Source organism: Ziziphus jujuba, chromosome 8, assembly GCF_031755915.1.
Source record: "Ziziphus jujuba cultivar Dongzao chromosome 8, ASM3175591v1".
In the NCBI taxonomy this organism is placed as follows: Eukaryota; Viridiplantae; Streptophyta; class Magnoliopsida; order Rosales; family Rhamnaceae; genus Ziziphus; species Ziziphus jujuba.
In genome coordinates, this window is record NC_083386.1 from 28,972,670 (window position 1) to 28,991,469 (window position 18,800).

At 31.4% G+C, this 18,800-nt stretch overlaps 2 protein-coding genes and 1 long non-coding RNA gene across 5 annotated transcripts; all 3 read right to left on the bottom strand.

Annotated features, from left to right (window-relative positions):
• Window positions 1–204: 204 nt before the first annotated feature.
• On the bottom strand, window positions 205–5,002 carry LOC107414902 (uncharacterized). Its single transcript, XM_016023115.4, has 5 exons — window positions 4,405–5,002; window positions 3,519–3,819; window positions 3,093–3,251; window positions 2,612–2,907; window positions 205–644 (listed from the first exon to the last, which is right to left on the bottom strand). The coding sequence occupies exons 1-5, from the start codon at window positions 4,582–4,584 to the stop codon at window positions 423–425; spliced, it is 1,158 nt and encodes a 385-aa protein (XP_015878601.3). The 5' UTR covers window positions 4,585–5,002; the 3' UTR covers window positions 205–422.
• Window positions 5,003–7,658: 2,656 nt separating this feature from the next.
• Window positions 7,659–13,004, bottom strand: LOC107414999 (uncharacterized). Of its 3 annotated transcripts, none has more exons than XM_048470187.2 (6): window positions 12,693–13,004; window positions 11,515–11,815; window positions 11,089–11,247; window positions 10,608–10,903; window positions 9,782–10,029; window positions 7,659–8,372 (listed from the first exon to the last, which is right to left on the bottom strand). In XM_048470187.2, the coding sequence occupies exons 1-5, from the start codon at window positions 12,888–12,890 to the stop codon at window positions 9,808–9,810; spliced, it is 1,176 nt and encodes a 391-aa protein (XP_048326144.1). In that variant the 5' UTR covers window positions 12,891–13,004; the 3' UTR covers window positions 7,659–8,372; window positions 9,782–9,807. The 3 variants fall into 3 exon arrangements, with proteins under 3 accessions (XP_048326144.1, XP_048326143.1, XP_060675700.1); XM_048470186.2 differs by having other exon boundaries at window positions 7,659–8,301; window positions 12,693–13,003; XM_060819717.1 differs by lacking the exon at window positions 7,659–8,372 and having other exon boundaries at window positions 9,661–10,029; window positions 12,693–13,003.
• Window positions 13,005–15,343: 2,339 nt separating this feature from the next.
• Window positions 15,344–17,949, bottom strand: LOC132804947 (uncharacterized). The gene is made up of 2 exons (XR_009640254.1): window positions 17,132–17,949; window positions 15,344–15,543 (listed from the first exon to the last, which is right to left on the bottom strand). It is a non-coding gene; the product is annotated as an uncharacterized LOC132804947 (long non-coding RNA).
• Between the last annotated feature and the right edge of the window lie 851 nt (window positions 17,950–18,800).

The window sequence follows — 18,800 nt, forward strand, 5'->3', positions numbered from 1 at the left end:
CAAAACAAGGGAGATTTAGAGCAGCATTAAAGTTGGCAAATGTGATGCAAAAGTAATTAATTAAAATCGGGTAACATTAATGGATGGGTAATGCAGAACAGGGATGACTGATAGATGAAGCTTTAACGGTACAAGGTTTCATTACTAGTTAATACACACACACACACACACACATACATATATATTGGTAAACACTAGTCAGCATCTTCGAAACATATATGAAATATTATATACATATATATGTGTATGTGTATATAATAGCTAATAAGCCATGACAAGCCAAGTTTCAAATACAAGACCCAAAAAAAATGAAATTTGATTAATAGCTTTAAACCCTCTTAATAGAAATTAACTGCCTAAGAGGTACTGCTTATAAGGTCAAAAGAAAGAAACAGACTTCGCAAATAGAGAGGGTCAGGATTTTAAGGGTCTTGGGCATCTGTTTGAATGTTGGACATTTGGGAGACCACAAGCCTAGAGAGCTCACTTATTGCAGCTTGAACAGGATAATCACCTGACTCCCCACTCCTTGACCACCCTGAAGATTGCGAGTTTAATCCAGTGTATTCACTTGCAGCTACCTTTGTTTTCCTTGAAGTGCCAATAACTGTTTCCAAATCTGACTGTGACATTGGCCTAGGTGCCTGAAACAGAAGCATAAAATTTAGCCAAACCCATATATTGTCAAATCCTAATAAGCTCCAAGCTAATATAAATTCTTAGCATACAAGAAAAATCCATTTTAGAATCTAAGCCCTTATTATTATTCATTATTATTTATGTTGCAACTGTAAAAGAAGTACAACTATAACTTTTGGCAGTTCCTAAGTGCATGAAAAGTGAAAATAGTAATTATGATATAATTGTTGCTGAAGAATATCTATGATCTAGAAAGTCAATGTATCTGTGGACCATATGAGGTGAAAGATCAGCTATTAAAAAGATTCAGACATAATTAATTTTTTTATGCTACAAAAATGTACTGATAATCAATATGGGAAGTTCGAAATATCGACGACAATGTCGGATTTCGGTGACCGACGACATCGACAGAGGAGAAAAAAAAAAATCTATGTCGTCGAAATATCATCGTTTGTCGTAAAATATCTACGTTGTCGACTGAAATCGATGGAAATCTCAGATTTCGAATGATTATTTATGGAAATCAGATGAAAATTTCGATTGTCTCGGTGAAAATCCGATGGAAATCTCAACTTTCTCTCCTTTTCATCTCTTTCGGTGTTTCTCTTCCCCATACCCATCTTGGCTTTCTCTCTTTCTCATCTCTTTCGGTATTTTTTCTTTTTCAAACCCAGCTTAAAACTTTTGCTCTGAGGATTCGAAGGACCAAAAAAATAAAGATTTTTCAGGCTGTGAGCGATGAATTACCAGAGAGAGAGAAAAGACGGCCTCAGCTAAGACTGAAAAACAGAAAACTGCTAGCAGCACTCGTCCCATTCACTCGCCCATTTCTTCATCTAACACGTGTCTTTTAACTTTTCCAAAACAAATTTACATAAAAAGATTGTCCATTAATTTTGCAACTTATTAACATATTATCAGTACGAAAAGCTTCTTTCATCTTTTTTTTCATTTTCTATTTTTTTGTTTCAAATGTATTTTTTAAATGTTATATAACACATTCAATTTAATTATAAAACTGATATTTTATTCTTTATCTTTAACTAAAGCAAAAATAAATACTTTAATATAATAAAAATTTTTATTCACTTTTTTTGTCAACTGAACCATTTTTATTTATTTAACTAACTTAAATTATAATTAATTTATATAATATAATTACAAAATTAATACTATTTAAAAACTAAAATAATTAATAAAATTTAATAAATCAATAAGTATGTATTATTAGTTAATTAAATATGTCAATTATATATTTTATTTCTTTTTAAGTTAGAACCTTTAATTTTTTTCTATTAAGATTTTTGAAAATTTTCCATTCCTACAATATTTTTTTTATTAAATTATTTTACGTTAATAAATCTATTAACAATTTATATGTTTTATTTTAATTAGAAATAAATAAACAACTATTTTTGAAATATCAAAGAGTTTTTTTTTTTTTTTTTGCTATTGATGACTTATTATGAATTATATTTAAAATTTTCATATATCTTAATATTATTTATTAATTTTTTTTATATTTTAGTGCTAATAAACACGGTAATTTTTTTACTTACAATAATTTGTAATATGTAGGAACTGTTTTATGATTATTATATTCTAATTATTATAATTTTTTATATAATTTTACTATATTAATTATTTCATATGCAAAAATCTGTTTTTTAAATTAAATATTTACAGTTTCTATAATTTATCGATATTTTTGTCGATATCAACATTTCCATCTATATTTTCATAAAATTATAACTTTGATATTTCTATTTATATTGATATTTTCATCACTGATCTCAACTAGTAACTTCATGAAACCTTTGGAACTACAAAGTAGCAGTTTCTAGGTATACTATAAATATCAGTCTACTTTGCAAGAGAGCTTCTGTTATGTAAAGTGATAAGATATGTCATCTGATATAGATTCAATCGTATATAGAAATGATAACAAAATCACATATGATGTACTCACAACTGAACGTTTTCCAGTCTTCTCTTCATCCAGTAGGTCCCTGACAGGAGAATAAGCAGCTTTCTTGCAAAGTTCAAGCAGATCTGAACCAGCACAACCCTCACACAAGCTAGCTATATGGTCACAGTCAATGTTGTCTTCGACATTTTCACCCTTCAAAATCACCTTTAGTATCTCGGCCCTCTCCTTGCGGCCAGGTATCCCAATTTCAAAAGCTTGAGGAAAACGCCTAAGTATTGCTTCATCAAGCTCTGATGGGCGGTTAGTTGCAGCAAGAACCATAACCCGAGCATTCTCTGGAAGAACATCAAATTCAAATTGTCAAATAGAAGACTATTTCAGAGTGTCTTTTACGAAGAGATACCACGCATATATACTTTAGCTATAAAAATCTTATGCAGAAACTACTTTAACTATTGCTTTTCTTAAAACAATAGAAATCAACGAAACATAAATCATTGATATAAGAGGAAACTCTCACGATCTGTTGTAAAGCCATCCCATAAAGCCATGAACTCAGTTTTCATGTTTGTTAATGCTTCATGATCAGTGCTTCGGCGCTGACCCAAGAAACTGTCCACCTCATCAATGAATATGATAGCAGGCTGGAGTTTATAAGCCAAGGAAAACACAGCAGCAACTGCAAAAGCATGGTTGGGAATTAACAGTAAATATTACATCAAAGAAACATAATTAGGAAGGAATATAAGAGCAAGAAAGCAAACCTCAGATTTGCACTGCATCTATAAGCCCACAACACAGAACAAAATCAATCACAAAAAGTACCCACATAAGACTCCATCCATTTGGTCCTTTTATCTTTATATGACTAAGGAGTTAACTCGTATGCAGAATAATATTAAAATACAAAAGGCAAATTATAAACTGATATATGGTCAACACTCACCAAGTTTTTGAGCATCACCAAACCATTTGCTCATAAGATTTGATATCCTCACATTAATGAAAACAGCACCCGACTCTTTTGCGATAGCTTTTGCAAGCATGGTTTTTCCAGTACCAGGTGGTCCATATAACAAGACCCCTCTTTGTGGGCCAAGAAGCTTTCCATGGCTAAACAGGTCAGGCCTCCGTAGTGGAAGAATCACCAACTCAAATAAAGCTTGTTTGATCTTTTTCAATCCACCGATAGAGTTGAATTCCACATCAATATGGTCAGGGTTTATAACGTCACCAAAAATAACATCCTGTTAACGATGAAAAATCTATATAATAAAACACCACAATAACTTTGAAAACTCAATACCTTATATTCACTAATCATTTGCCAACAAATAAAAGATTTCAAGCAAAATCAAATAAAATAGAAGAGTCAAAAAGAGTCACTCATGGAGTTTAAAATATATTGCACAACTTCAGGAAAATAACATAATATTAGACGAAAGGCGAACAGTGCATACCAGTTAGAAAAAAGAGCTAATGCGTTTTGCGTGCATAATGACTACCTGTCAAAAGTCACTGGCCACTTACCAAAGCTTTTAGTAATTGATTGATTTGCAGTGTAAAACACCAACACCATATTTGAACTATAGTTTAAACTAGAACCCGTTCATCTAATGTAAAGGTCACATTTCCCACAAAGCATTTCAAGCTTTGACAAAATCAGTAAAGGTTGTATATGATTATTAAGTACTGTTTAAGCTCAAGCAGTTTTAGCCGCAATAAATCAAGGGGCTTATAATTCCAATACAAACTTAGAGCCTAGCCTTCCAAAACGAAGCAGCAAACGGCACAGTAACGACCAAAAAAAAAAAAAACAAAAAATGCGTTACCTCATAAGAATTGGTTTGAATAAGAGGACGACCCAAGCGTTTAGCGATTTTCTCCTTGAGTTCGAAAGCTTTCTCGGAGGCCTCGCGATTCGGGTTGAAGTGTCGTTGCGCAGCGGACAATGCCACGGAACTCAGAGCGGCGCTCGCGGTGTACAATATCAGTTTCTGCAAGAACATCATCTCTGATGAACCCCTATTTTGATTCCTAATTTAGCGTCACCACACAGAGAGAGACAAAGGGTTGCTCGAAGAAGTTGCTGATTTATGGATTTTTTTATTATTATATTATTTTATTTTTTCTTTTTTTCTTTTCCTATTTTCTTGCTTTCGGTCTTTTTGGCGGATTATTTGCATAAAGTAAAAGTTAGTGGCATATTTGCATAAAGTAAAAGCAACTCAGAGCGGTGCTCGCAGTGTACAGTATCAGTTCCTGCAAGAACATCATCTCTGATGGACCCCTATTTTGATTCCTAATTTAGCGTCACCACACAGAGAGAGACAAAGGGTTGCTCGAAGAAGTTGCTGATTTATGGATTTTTTTTATTATTATATTATATATTTTTTTCTTTTTTTCTTTTCCTATTTTCTTCCTTTCGGTCTTTTTTGTGGCATATTTTTAGTGGCATATTTCCATAAAGTAAAAGTTTGGAATCTAATTATTTTGAATTTTGAAAAAGTGATTTTTTTTGTTTAAATATTTAATTTGAGGTGAAAAAGTATGGACGAAGATAATTAGATTCCAATCAGAAAAACAGGTTTTGGTTCTTAACAAGAAAGAAAACCGACTCTTCTGGATGGATTATAAAGGTGCAAGTAACGACGTCGGTTTTGAGTAATTAAGTAAATTCATGTCGTCGAATATTGTGCTTTGGGCACTGTTGTGCTTCAATTGTAAACGGGCCACTGGGGTGTGCATTTTGGGCCTAGTTTGGACCCAACTTAGCCCATTAATACCTCAGCCAACTTTTTTTTTTTCCGTATTACATTGCCTTTTTTATTATCCACTAAAAACTAACCAAAAAAAAAAAAAAAAAAACGAAGAAAAAAAATTATAAATTATTATATAGAAAACATATACATTCCAAAGTAAATAAGATTATAGAAATCTTGACTTTCAAAATAATAATATGATACTAGAAATCTTCAAGGTATTCTGAATGATCTCAAAATCATTTTAATCAGGATAGTTCAAAGAAATCAGCACACCCCAGTTTGAAACTATCACAAAAATAATAAAAAACAAATAAAAAACTTCCAAATATTATAAAATATGTAACTAGGATTGGGATATTACATATGCCTTATCATTGTAGATGAATCTTTATCTTTTCGAAAAATAGTTCTATGGCTTTTTAAATACAACTTTTGAGTTTTGACTATCTTTAAATATATTCTTAAAGAGTGTTTTCAATTTAGAGTTTAATGAATTTAAAATGAATTATAGAGTTTAAAGGATTTGATAGATTATTATAGAATTCCATAAATTTCATAAAAAATTTATAAGAATCCAACGAAAAATTTAGATGCAAAATTGAATTTTATATCGACAATTTTATTCACAATTTCATTGTTAAAATCTTTTCAAATCCATTAAAATTCATCATTTTTTAAAATATTTTAAAATTAATAATTTTTTTAATACCATTAGAGTTAAAAGAATTTTATAAAATCTATTAAAATCTGAATTGAATATTATTTGATTTGCATTAGATTTTTTTAAGATCTAGATCAAATACCTCTATATTTTTGAACACTTTTAAAATCTTTCAAACTTTAAATTGAATATACCCAAAATTGAAATATTACATATGCCTCATCATTGTAGATGAATCGTTATCATTTAGAAAGATAGTTTTATGACTTTTTAAATACAACTTTTGAGTTTGGACTACCCTTTAAGCATATTATTAGTTCTTAAAAAATAGAACGCAATTCTTATAAACCATGTATTATTATTATGTAAAAATAATAAGGAATTAGTTTAATTTATACCGTATACACTCGAATTTTTGGATTCTACTTTTCAAAAAAATTCGGTGTTAACCTAAAAAGAGGGAGATATATTGCAAAACAATATATATATATATGTGTTAAAAAATAGTAAAGAATATAAATTGTCACGAAATTAATTCTATCGTGTGATAAGAAATAATCTAAGTCATTTGTGAAACTTTTTAAAATTCAATCACTGGATATTTTTCTATGTTTTGGATCGTTTCATATTTGTCAGGACCGATTTGACCATAGAAAAACTATATATATATATATATATATATAAATCTATAAAAAGTGTATAAAAATATATGCACAATTGCCAATGATAATATTAAGAATTAAGTTACAGTAAAACCTTGTAAATGGATATATATGGGAGTGTAAAAAATTATTTATTTAAAAAGGTTTGAATTTAGCGATAAATGAATAATTTATTGTAATAAATTAATATTTATTAATTTAAAAAACTATATAATATATATTAAATAAAAAATCAATCGGTCTTGGTCAAATCTACGATGGCAAGATTGATCATCATTCAATCAAAAAATAAATAAAAAATAATTAATATAAAAAATTTCACCATACGTAAAATAAAGTCTGCTCATAGAAAAATCTCACTGAGAGCTGCAAAAAGATCATTGTTTAATTGATTAATTAATTAATTTACTACTTGTGAAAAATCATAGATCAACTGATCTAGTTTTATTTCAAATCTTATTCCCTTTTCTTGTACATTTAAAAAAAAAAAACAAAAACTTTATGTACATATTTTGGAAAAAAATATTAATTTTTTTATTATTATTATATATGGTAAACATTTATATATATAATATATTTTTTATAAGTTTAATCAATTATTAATTTATATATTTAATGAGTCCTATATGGTTTTTTAAAAAATATTATCTTATACGTTTAACAAATTTATTTATTTAATATATGGGCTCAATCATCCCCATATATAAAAAGGGAAAATTCCATATACCTCCCCTGAGGTTTGTCATAATTCAGATCTAATCCCTCAGATTTTGAATATTACATTCAGCCCCCTTACGGATGAAATCCATCCATCAAACCGTTTTCTCTCTCCTATATGGCATCTTAAATATCAAAATTACCCTCTTCAACTTCTAAATATAAATAAATTTCGTTCACATTCCTTGTAAAATAAATTTTAAACAAAATAAGCTATTATTAAATTAAAATTTTAAACTATACAACATATATGCATATATATATGAGAAGGATGAACAAAATTTTCAAAAATGAAATATTCGACCATCAAATATAATAAATAAAATTACTTTTAACAACTTTGTTAATTAATTTCTGTCCATGGCGGCTTTGGACACAGTTTCTTTTCTTCAAGGGAAGATTGATGTTAAGTCAATGGTCTATGCGGTCAATGCACGGCAGAGAAGTCAAATTCAATCAATCGGAAAAAAAAAGCATCGGCCATTAAAACCAAACCAGCAAACCTTCTTCTTCCTGTACTAATCAAAACCTCCCATTTTCACAACCAACCAAAACAATTAAAATAAAAAAAAAAAAAAAAAAACCACCATGTCTTCCATTTCAGTGTTCCTCTTCTTCATCTTCTCTGTCTTCCTTCTCTCTAACCCATCACCATCTTCTGCTCAGAACAATCAATCATCATCTTCCTTCTTTTCCTTCTCAAACTTCCCATGGAGTCCCACCGACAAGAAAAACACCTCTCTCTCCCAACTCCAACTTCGCCGCCGGTTTCCGACAACTACCCAAAAGCCCAAACCTCTACACCTTCTCAATCTGGTAAAGCAAAATCCCACAAAACGTCACCGTCGTGGTTTGGTCCGCCAATCCCAAATCTCAGGTGGGTAGCTCCGGCGAACTTTTCATCGCCACTCCGGCAAGCTCATTCTAAGAATCATCAACGGGTTCAAATTTATTACCAGGAAATGCTACTGGTGGGAATTCCAACACCTCCACAACTGAATTTAAATGAAAAAGAAATATATATATATATATATATATATTAAATGTAAAATGAATTAAAACTATAAATGTGTGTGAGGGAGTGAGAGTGAGAACGAGAAAGAGATGAGGGGCCTATATTTTTTGGGGTAAAAAATAAAGATTTGCACGTTTCTCTATACATTAAATGTCGTGCAATTAATTTTTAAAAGTCAAATTACAATATTATCCTTTCTCTTTGAAATCTAACGGAAAATGATAACGATAAGGGTGGTAAATGAAATTATACTAAAATTGCGTGTATAATTTGTAATTATACTAAACGTTAGGGGGTCTAAATGGAATTTTCCAATATAAAAAATGGTAAATCACGGATTGTAGAGAAAAGTTCGAACTTTAAAAGAGTCTCTTCGGAGAAGGTACCTTTTTATGTTTTTTGCTTAGATACCATTAAAGTTTTTGTAATTTCAAATACATCCTTCTATATTTCACTTTTCGTGCAGACTACTTTTTTGAACGTTAGAAAATTCGTAACGTCTCGTCAGACACAAATGCAGCAACGAGTTAAATACTAAAATGCCGCCATCAAACGAAACTTAAAAAGAGTTTCGAGGTGTTAAGAAAAGGCTTCAAACAAGAAAAGGCTTCAAACCAACGATTCATGGGTGTGTGTACAAAATAAGGGAGATTTAGAGCAGCATTAAAGCTTTGGCAAATGAGATGCAAAAGTAATTAATGCAAATCAGGTAACATTAATGGATGGATAATGCAGAACAGGGATGACTGATAGATGAAGCTTTAAGGGTACAAGGTTTCATTACTATAGTCAACACACACACACACACACACACACACACACACACACACACACACACATTATATATATATATATATATATATATTTTTTGTAAACAGTTAACTTCTTCAAAACATATACGAAATATTATATATATACAGTGATTTAGGGACTATTTGCATTCAGATCTCATAAAAAACCAACATAAAAAACCAACATATATACAGTGATTTTATAATGCGAACTATTTGCATATAGACCGCATAAAAAAACCGATATTTTCTTTTGTTTTTTTTTTTAAATCGACTTTTCTGTATCCACATACACGGCAAAACCAACATTTTTTTTTTTCATAAAATATTAATTTTTAATACAATCCACATGAAGACAACTAGCACCGTAAAATATCTCTCTTTATGTGTATATGTATATGTATATGTATATATATATATATATATATATGTTGGATGTGGATGTAATAGCTAATGGGCCATAACAAGCCAAGTACAAGACCCAAAAAAATTGAAATTTGATTAATAGCTTTAAACCGTGTATTGTCAACTGTCAAGTCTTAATAGAAACTAACTGCCTAAGAGGTACTGCTTATAAGGTCAAAAGAAAGAAACAGACCTCGGGAATAGAGAGGAGTCAGGATTTTAAGGGTCTTGGGCATCTGTTTGAATGTTCAAGATTTGGGAGACCACAAGCCTAGAGAGCTCACTTATTGCAGCTTGAACAGGATAATCACCTGACTCCCCACTCCTTGACCACCCTGAAGATTGCGAGTTTAATCCAGTGAATTCACTTGCAGCTACCTTTGTTTTCCTTGAAGTGCCAATAACTGTTTCCAAATCTGACTGTGACAATGGCCTCGGTGCCTGAAACAGAAGCATAAAATTTAGCCAAACCCATATAGTGTCAAATCCTAATAAGCTCCATGCTAATATAAATTCTTAGCATACAAGAAAAATCCATTTTAGAATATAAGCCCTTATTATTATTCAGTATTATTTATGTTGCAACTGTAAAAGAAGTACAACTATAACTTTTGGCAGTCCCTAAGCGCACGAAAAGTGAAAATACTAAATTATGATATGACTGTTGCTGAAGAATATCTCTGATCTAGAAAGTCAATGAATCTGTGGACAGTATGAGGCGAAAGATTAGCTATTAAAAAGATTCAGAGATAATTAATTTTTTTATGCTAAAAAATGTACTGATAATCAATATGAGAGAAGAAACTTTTCACAAATGCATCACAACTAGTAAGACTTCAGGTAACCTTTGGAACTACAAAGTAGCAGTTTCTATGTATACTAAAAATATCAGTCTACTTTGCAAGAGAGCTTCTGTTATGTAAAGTGATAAGATATCTTATCTGATACAGAGGTGGAGAGAAGTAAATTCAATCGTATAAGGAAGGAAATGATAACAAAATCACATATGATGTACTCACAACAGAACGTTTTCCAGTCTTCTCTTCATCCAGTAGGTCCCTGATAGGAAAATAAGCAGCTTTCTTGCAAAGTTCGAGCAGATCTGAACCAGTACAACCCTCGCACAAGCTAGCTATATGGTCATAGTCAATGTTGTCTTCGACATTTTCACCCTTCAAAATCACCTTTAGTATCTCAGCTCTCTCCCTGCGGTCAGGTATCCCAATTTCAAAAGCTTGAGGAAGACGCCTAAGTATTGCTTCATCAAGCTCTGATGGGCGGTTAGTTGCAGCAAGAACCATAACCCGAGCATTCTCTGGAAGAACATCAAATTCAAATTGTCAAATAGAAGACTATTTCAGAATATCTTTTACGAAGAGATACCACGCAAATAAACTTTAGCTATAAAAATCTTATGCAGAAACTACTTTAACTCTCGCTTTTCTTAAAACAAGAGAAATCAAAGAAACATAAATCATTGATATAAGAGTAAACACTCACGATCTGTTGTAAAGCCATCCCATAAAGCCATGAACTCAGTTTTCATGTTTGTTAATGCTTCATGATCAGTGTTTCGGCGCTGACCCAAGAAACTGTCTACCTCATCAATGAATATGATAGCAGGCTGGAGTTTATAAGCCAAGGAGAACACAGCAGCAACTGCAAAAGCATAGTTGGGAATTAACAGTAAATATTACATCAAAGAATCACATTTAGGAAGGAATATAAGAGCAAGAAAGCAAACCACAGATTTGCATTTCATCTATAAGCGCACAACACAGAACAAAATCAATCACAAAAAGTACCCACATAAGACTCCATCCATTTGGTTCTTTTATCTTTGTATGACTAAGGAGTTAACTCGTATGCATAATAGTACTAAAATACAAAAGGCAAATTATAAACTGATATATGGTCAACACTCACCAAGTTTTTGAGCATCACCAAACCATTTGCTCATAAGATTTGATATCCTCACATTAATGAAAACAGCACCCGACTCTTTTGCGATAGCTTTTGCAAGCATGGTTTTTCCAGTACCAGGTGGTCCATATAACAAGACCCCTTTTTGTGGGCCAAGAAGCTTTCCATGGCTAAACAGGTCAGGCCTCCGTAGTGGAAGAATCACCAACTCAAATAAAGCTTGTTTGATCGTTTCCAATCCACCGATAGAGTTGAATTCCACATCAATATGGTCAGGGTTTATAACGTCACAAGCAATAACATCCTGTTAACGATGAAAAATCTATATAATAAAACACCATCATAACTTTGAAAACTTAATACCTTATATTCTCTAATCATTTGCCAACAAATAAAACATTTCAAGCAAAATCAAATAAAATAGAAGAGTCAAAAACAGTCACTCATGGAGGTTAAAATATATTGCACAACTTCAGGAAAATAACATAATATTAGACGAAAGGTGAACAGTGCATACCAGTTAGAAAAAAGAGCTTATGTGTTTTGCGTGCATAATGACTGCCAGCCAAATCATTGGTCACTTACTAAAGCTTTTAGTAACTGATTGATTTGCAATGTAAAACACCAACACCATATTTGAACTATAGTTTAAACTAGAACCAGTTCATCTAATGTAAAGGTCTCGTTTCCCACAAAGCAGTTCAAGCTTTTTACAAAATCAGTAAAGGTTGTATATTATTATTGCGTACTCTTTAAGCTCAAGCAGTTTTAGCCCCAAAAATCAAGGGGCTTATAATTCCATTACAAACTTAGAGCCTAGCCTCCCAACTTTATTACTTTGCATGCTTATATCGAAGTATTTAGCCCATATAAACCGACCCTCTCTTTTCTTACTGAAAGGGGTTTAAAAATGACAAAGAATAAAAATTCGAGAGTACATGGGAAACACTTCCAAATTCCATGGGAAAAATAAAATCCAAAACCCTATCTAATCCACCACAACAAAATTTTCAATCTCCATTCTAAACAAAAATCCCAAATTAAAATTCAAATACTCAAAATATAAAAAACTGAAAAATAACACATACCCATAAATAATTATAAACACTACAAGTCTTGGAGCAAAACGAAGGGGCAAAAGGCACTGTAATGACAAAAAAGGAAGAAAAAAAAGGCGTTACCTCATAAGGATTGGTTTGAATAAGAGGACGACCCAAGCGTTTGGCGATTTCCTTCTTGTGTTCGAGAGCTTTCTTGGAGGCCTCGCGATTCGGGTCGAGGTGTCGGAGCCCCGCGAACAATACCAAGCAACTCAGGGCGGCGCTCGCGGCGTATAATATCAGTTCCTGCAAGAACTTCGTCTCCGATGAACCCCCCATTTTGATCCCTAATTCAGCGTCACCAGAGAGATAAAGAGAGAGAGAGAGAGAGAGAGAGAGACAAAGGGTTGCTCGAAGAAGTAGCTGATTTTTGGATTTTATTTATTTATTTTTTATTATCATTATTATTATTATTATTATTATTATTATATATTTACTTATTTTTTCTGTCCCTATGGTCTTGCTTTCGGTCTTTTTGGTTCTTAACGAGCAAGGAAGAAAACCGACTCTTCTGGATGGATTATAGAGGTGCAAGTAACGACGTCGGTTTGATTGATTCAGTAAATTCATGTCGTCGAATATTGTACTTTGGGCTTTGTTGGGCTTCAATTGTAAACGGTCCAATAGGTGTGTATTTTAGGCCTTGTTTGGACCCAATTAAGGCCATGAATACCTTAGACAACTTTTTGTTCCGTATACGTTGCCTTTTTATTATTCACTAAAAAACTAACGCTAAAAAAAAAAAGTTATAAATTATTATATAGATAACAAGTACATTCCAAAGTAAATTCCAAAGTAAATAAGATAATAGAAATCTTGACTTTCAAAATAATAATAGTATGACAATAGAAATCTTCAAGGTATTCTGAATGATCTCAAAATCATTTTATTTAGGACAGTTCAAAGAAATCGGCACATCCCAGTTTGAAACTACCACAAAAAGAATAAAAAACAAATAAAAAAATGCCAAATATTATGAAATATGTAACTGGGATTGGGATATTACATATGCCTTATAGATGAATCTTTATCTTTTAGAAAAATAGTTCTATGACTTTTTAAATACAACTTTTGAGTTTTGACTACTCTTTAAGCATATTCTTAGCTCTTAAACAATAGAACGCAAGTCTTATAAACCATCCATTATTATTATGTAAAAATAGTAAGGAATTAGTTTAATTTATACCATATACATTCGAATTTTTGGATTTTACTTTCAAAAAAATTCAGCGTTTACTTAAAAAGAGGGAGATATATTGAAAATATATATATATATATATATATATAAGGTAACAAATCTATAAAGAGTGTGTAAAAATATATGCACAATTGCTAATGATAATATTAGGAATTAAGTTACAGTAAAACCTCTGTAAATGGATATCTATGTGAGTGTAAAAAAAAAATTATTTAAAAAGATTATTAATTTACCAATAAATTAATAATTTATTGATCTATTAATAAATAAATATTTATTAATTTGAAAAACCATATAATATATATATTAAATAAAAAATTAATCAGTCTTCGTCAAATCTACAGTGACAAGATTGATCACCATTCAATCAAAAAATAAATTAAAAATAATTAATATAAAATCTCATTGATAAATGCAAAAAGATCATTGTTCAATTGGTTAATTAATTAACTTACTACTTACGAAAAATTATGGATTAATTGATCTATTTTTATATTAAAAAATATTATCTTATACGTTTAACAAATTTATTTATTTAGTATAATGGTTCAAATTGGGATTGAAATTTTTTATTTATTTAGCAAAATTATTCATTGGAATTTTGCTGAATAATAAAATCAATAATAGAATTTACAGTGAGAAAGAGATACTCAAAGGTGGATATAAATAACATTAATTTCTCAACTTTGGAATTACAAATCATCATCCGTACATATAATAGAGCAGTTAATGTGATGAAATAAAAACAAAAGGCAACCATTGAAAAACAGACCAGAAAATAAAAATAAAAAAGAAGTATGGGGATTCTGCATCGTCAGCTCTACCTCAAGTTGTCACATATAAATAAACAGACCCTCCATTGTATATAAGAATTACAAGGTAGAATTCATATTTTATAACACATATTATGGTAGAAGGTGCTGGCACATCATCATCATATCAGTAACACCATGTTCTTATAAACTTTTTTGCATGTGTAAGCATCTTGTAGTATATATTAAAATGTTAAAATAATATTATCAATCAAAAAACACAAAAACAAAAAATTGTTAATTTAATATACCATCCTTCGCAAATCACATTCATTCCATATGCAAATGACATTTCTTTTGCAATCACTAGATTCTCTCTCTAGATATATTATATATGATCTATTAATGGATTTCTCACTCGGAAATTCGAAATAATTTTTATTCAGAATTTTTTTTTTTAATTACACGAATCAAGATATATTTTTTTTCCTAAGATTAAATGTGATTAAACAACAAAAAGTGGTCTACTACTTGTAATTGAAGAAATTCCGGACAAAAATTTATCTATAATTTTTGGATAAATGACTCATTATAAATATTATGAATGTAAGATATTTTAAGTTTTTATAGGGAGTTGATATTCAACACAAAAATATTTTAATAAATGAATATAATAACATGAAGAGCAATTTATGATCATTATTTATATGTTGTTCATTTGGAGTTATAAAATGATTTTATTCCAATTAAATGTGGTATGGAAAATGATCATTCATAAAAAATTTTGGGGCAAAAAAAAAAAGACTGCCCATAAAATACAATAAAACTTGTATTATAATACTACATCATGTATGTATCATAAAACAAATAACAATAATTTATGTCGATGAATTAATTTTATTTACTCTTTTTGCATAAGAAAAAAAGGAGCGACTTTTTCATCTTTACGGTCTGAAATCCCAGATCTGTCGCATGTCTTGCTCTGCACAGTTCACACACGCCAACCAAAACCCAATAATGTCAAGACTCAAGACCAAGAAAAATCCAAAGGGAGGCGTACAAGGAGGAAAAAAAAAACATAAAAAGTCCAATTAGAAAATTGTGCAGTCAATGGAGGAGCGTACACACATGCGCTCCTGTCACACTAAGGTGTCACTGTTGCGCACCCAACAATGAGATGGAGATAGATATGCAATGCAACGCGAGGCCAGCAGCCAACGGTTACCATTGGATCAATGGAGATCACAGAAAACCCCATTCCTCTTGGGTCCCACATCGAATACAACCCCACCACCATTCTGTTCATCTTTCTATGTCTCTTTCATTTTTTTCCCTTACATAGCAGGATTTCACGATCACCCTTTTGTCCTGTTACGTCTGTGACTGTTTTTTTGGACCTCAAAGTTCATCTTTTTAATATCTCCAAATTTCCCATTTTGAGATTCTGATCGTTTGTAAGCCACAAGCCTATTAAAAATTTAAAATTTAAAATTCAAAAATACCACTTTCATGTAAAGAACTTATCTCAACGCCCAAATTCTTCTTCTTCCAATACTTTTACGTCTATTCTATGTAGACCATCATACCAAGTACCAACCTCCTCCTTCTCTCTGTCTCTCTCTCTCCACCCCTCTCTCTGTATATCTATATGTTTAGAGAGAGAAAGTAGAGAGGATATGAGTCAACCATAAGAATTGGGCTTTATAGTTTAAAAATAACATGTGGTTAAGTATAGTTCATCCATAGTTGGAAAGTTTAATTGGTGTACTACAAAGTATGTTTTTTAAAGTTTTGCACTTCATTTGTAGTACATGCAATAGGCTTTCTCTCTAACCCTCCCCTTCAAAAATTTCTTTTCCTTTCTATGGTTGTTACTTAAAAGTTTAAGCTTTAAATATAGCATTGCTGAGAATCGAAATCGTCTCATGTCCTGTTGTTTCCAACGTTAATTTTCACCCAGATAGGACTGAAACTGGCAGACCCATCTGGAAATTTGGTGGCTTTCACTTTTCTGTTTCTATTGTTTCCCTTATTCAATGAAGTATAGGCCAATTGTGGTCTGCGTGTGTTCTTTGTTTTTATCTCTTGGGTGGTTATTGGCAGTCAAACAGAGAGGGGAAAAAAAAAAGATACCCCTCTAGCTGTTTTAAGAGTTTTTATTTAGTGCATTTTTCTTGATGTTTTGCGTGTGAAAAACCCAGATAAGGTTCACAATTCAAATACCCATTTGTGAATTTCTGATCATCCTGTACAAAAGTTTCTGTAAGTCTAAAAGGCCAATGCGAAGTTAAAAGCAAAAACCAAAAGAAGCGCTTAACTAGGTGACCCAAATGATTGATAGACTTGACTAAAACTAAAACATAAAAAATGGAAAAACCCGCTAAAGCAACTTGATTGAGCAAACAGGGTAGTGAAAATACGACCGAGTGTTCACTGAACACTCCAAGATCGAGATCTGAATCGAAATAAATGAAAAATTACCGAAAAGCATAGAAAATATGAGTGCAATTACAGAAACAAAGAAAGCTTTAATTAGAGGAACAGAGAGAGAAAGAGATAGAGAGACTCACCAATCAGAGGAGGAACAATAAGCTGGGGAAGAAGAAGTAACAACGAATAGAACCGAACGCAAATGAATCCACGACGACGACGATGACGAAGAAGAAGAAGGAGAGGAATTCGACGACGAAGTTGGCTTCGTCGAACAGCTTTCCTCTATAGAAGCTTATACAAGGTTGTATAAAAAAAAAAAAAAAAAAAAAAAAAGCAAAAACATCCAAACAAACAAACAAACAAACAAAATCCCAGATAACAAATTAAAAAAAAATCGAAACATTTGGTGGTTGACATATTAATTTTTCATTGGGTTTAGGGTTTCCGAAACAAAGCTCAGAGAAATTCCATTGCTTTTTTTTTTTTTTTAACCTACTGGCCGTGTAGAACAAGGCCATGATCAGTGTGAAGCCAGCCAAGGCCGTAACGGCGACGGCAACGTTGAATGGTGCCGCCGCCGTGACCAAGTACCTTCCGACGCCGCCGCCGCCATATAAGGGTGGCCGTCGGTACCGGAGGCTATCATAAGGATGGGTGGTTGTACGGTAAGTGTTCAAATTGCCATAAATACCCTCGTAATGGAAAACGAAAACAAAAGGGTTTTATTGGGTTCTGGGGTTTCGATGAATTTGCTTGGGTTCGTTTGGTAAGTGTCTTTCTTTTGTCTGTGTCTACCTACAGCTTATAAAGAAATGAGTGCACAGTTTATTAACACTATCTGTGTGTGAAAGAATCTAACATATCTCTATTTTTCCCACCTTATAGCCTGTATAGATTTTTTTTTTCTTTTTTTCTTTTTTCAAATGTTTTTCTTTTGGGTTAGAAATTGGATTATCAGAAAATTAAATATATGGGTTGAAAATTTTTTTGAAAGTCAATCATGTGACTTGTGAGGACACTAATTAATTCATATTTATTAACTTAACTATTGGAAAAATTAAAGTTTACTATCACCAAAAAAGGTATATAAATATTAATTAATTTTATATTCTTTAGAAATTTACTACAAAAGTGGTTTTATTCAAATTAAAAAATTTAGAGTCTATCGGATTACGTGTGAAGGCCGTTAGTATGCATGAATTTCTTATATAAAGTGGGAGTTTGAGGGATATAATTAATCTCCAATAAAAAATATGCTCATATAAAATCTTCGATCTTGATCAATATCTTTATGATTATTGTATTACCGTTTGTAGAGAACGCAAAATTGCTCCTTATAGCATGTGTTCTCGTTACTACACCGCAGATGCATATCATGCATCTTATGCTAAGTCTATTTACCCTGTGTTAGATGAAAAATAATGGTATACTCCATATTATACCTGGCAATTCGTGTTGGTGGGTCGTGTTCGTATCAACCCGTTTAATAATCGTGTCAAAAATGCCTATCCCGAACACAACCCATTTATTAATCGTGTCAGGTACCTAAAACACTAACCCGACCTGTTTATAAACAGATCAACACGACACGACCCGTTTAACACGATTATTTTAACGGGTCGTGCTGACTTATTAACCCGTTAACCTTAAATTGATCTATTAACCTGAAAACTAACCTATTAACCCGAATTTTTTTTTTATGTTTTTGTTTTATTAAAGATGCATTTTTTGTTTTTAAAAAATTAGTAATAGAAAATTATTTTTATAAAATTTTTAATTTATAATATTTTTTAGTTATTAAATATT

What these genes read in the sequence shown, in the direction of transcription:
- LOC107414999 (XM_048470187.2), bottom strand. Translation starts at nt 12,890, where the DNA reads ATGGGGGGTTCATCGGAGACGAAGTTCTTGCAGGAACTGATATTATAC. An exon ending in GGATGGCTTTACAACAGATC is followed by an intron (nt 10,904 to 11,088) that starts GTGAGTGTTTAC and finishes ATGTTCTTCCAG; the next exon opens with AGAATGCTCGGGTTATGGTT. An exon ending in AGACTGGAAAACGTTCTGTT is followed by an intron (nt 10,030 to 10,607) that starts GTGAGTACATCA and finishes CTTCTGTTTCAG; the next exon opens with GCACCGAGGCCATTGTCACA.
- LOC107414902 (XM_016023115.4), bottom strand. Translation starts at nt 4,584, where the DNA reads ATGATGTTCTTGCAGAAACTGATATTGTACACCGCGAGCGCCGCTCTG. An exon ending in TTCAAACCAATTCTTATGAG is followed by an intron (nt 3,820 to 4,404) that starts GTAACGCATTTT and finishes CATCGTTAACAG; the next exon opens with GATGTTATTTTTGGTGACGT. An exon ending in GGATGGCTTTACAACAGATC is followed by an intron (nt 2,908 to 3,092) that starts GTGAGAGTTTCC and finishes ATGTTCTTCCAG; the next exon opens with AGAATGCTCGGGTTATGGTT.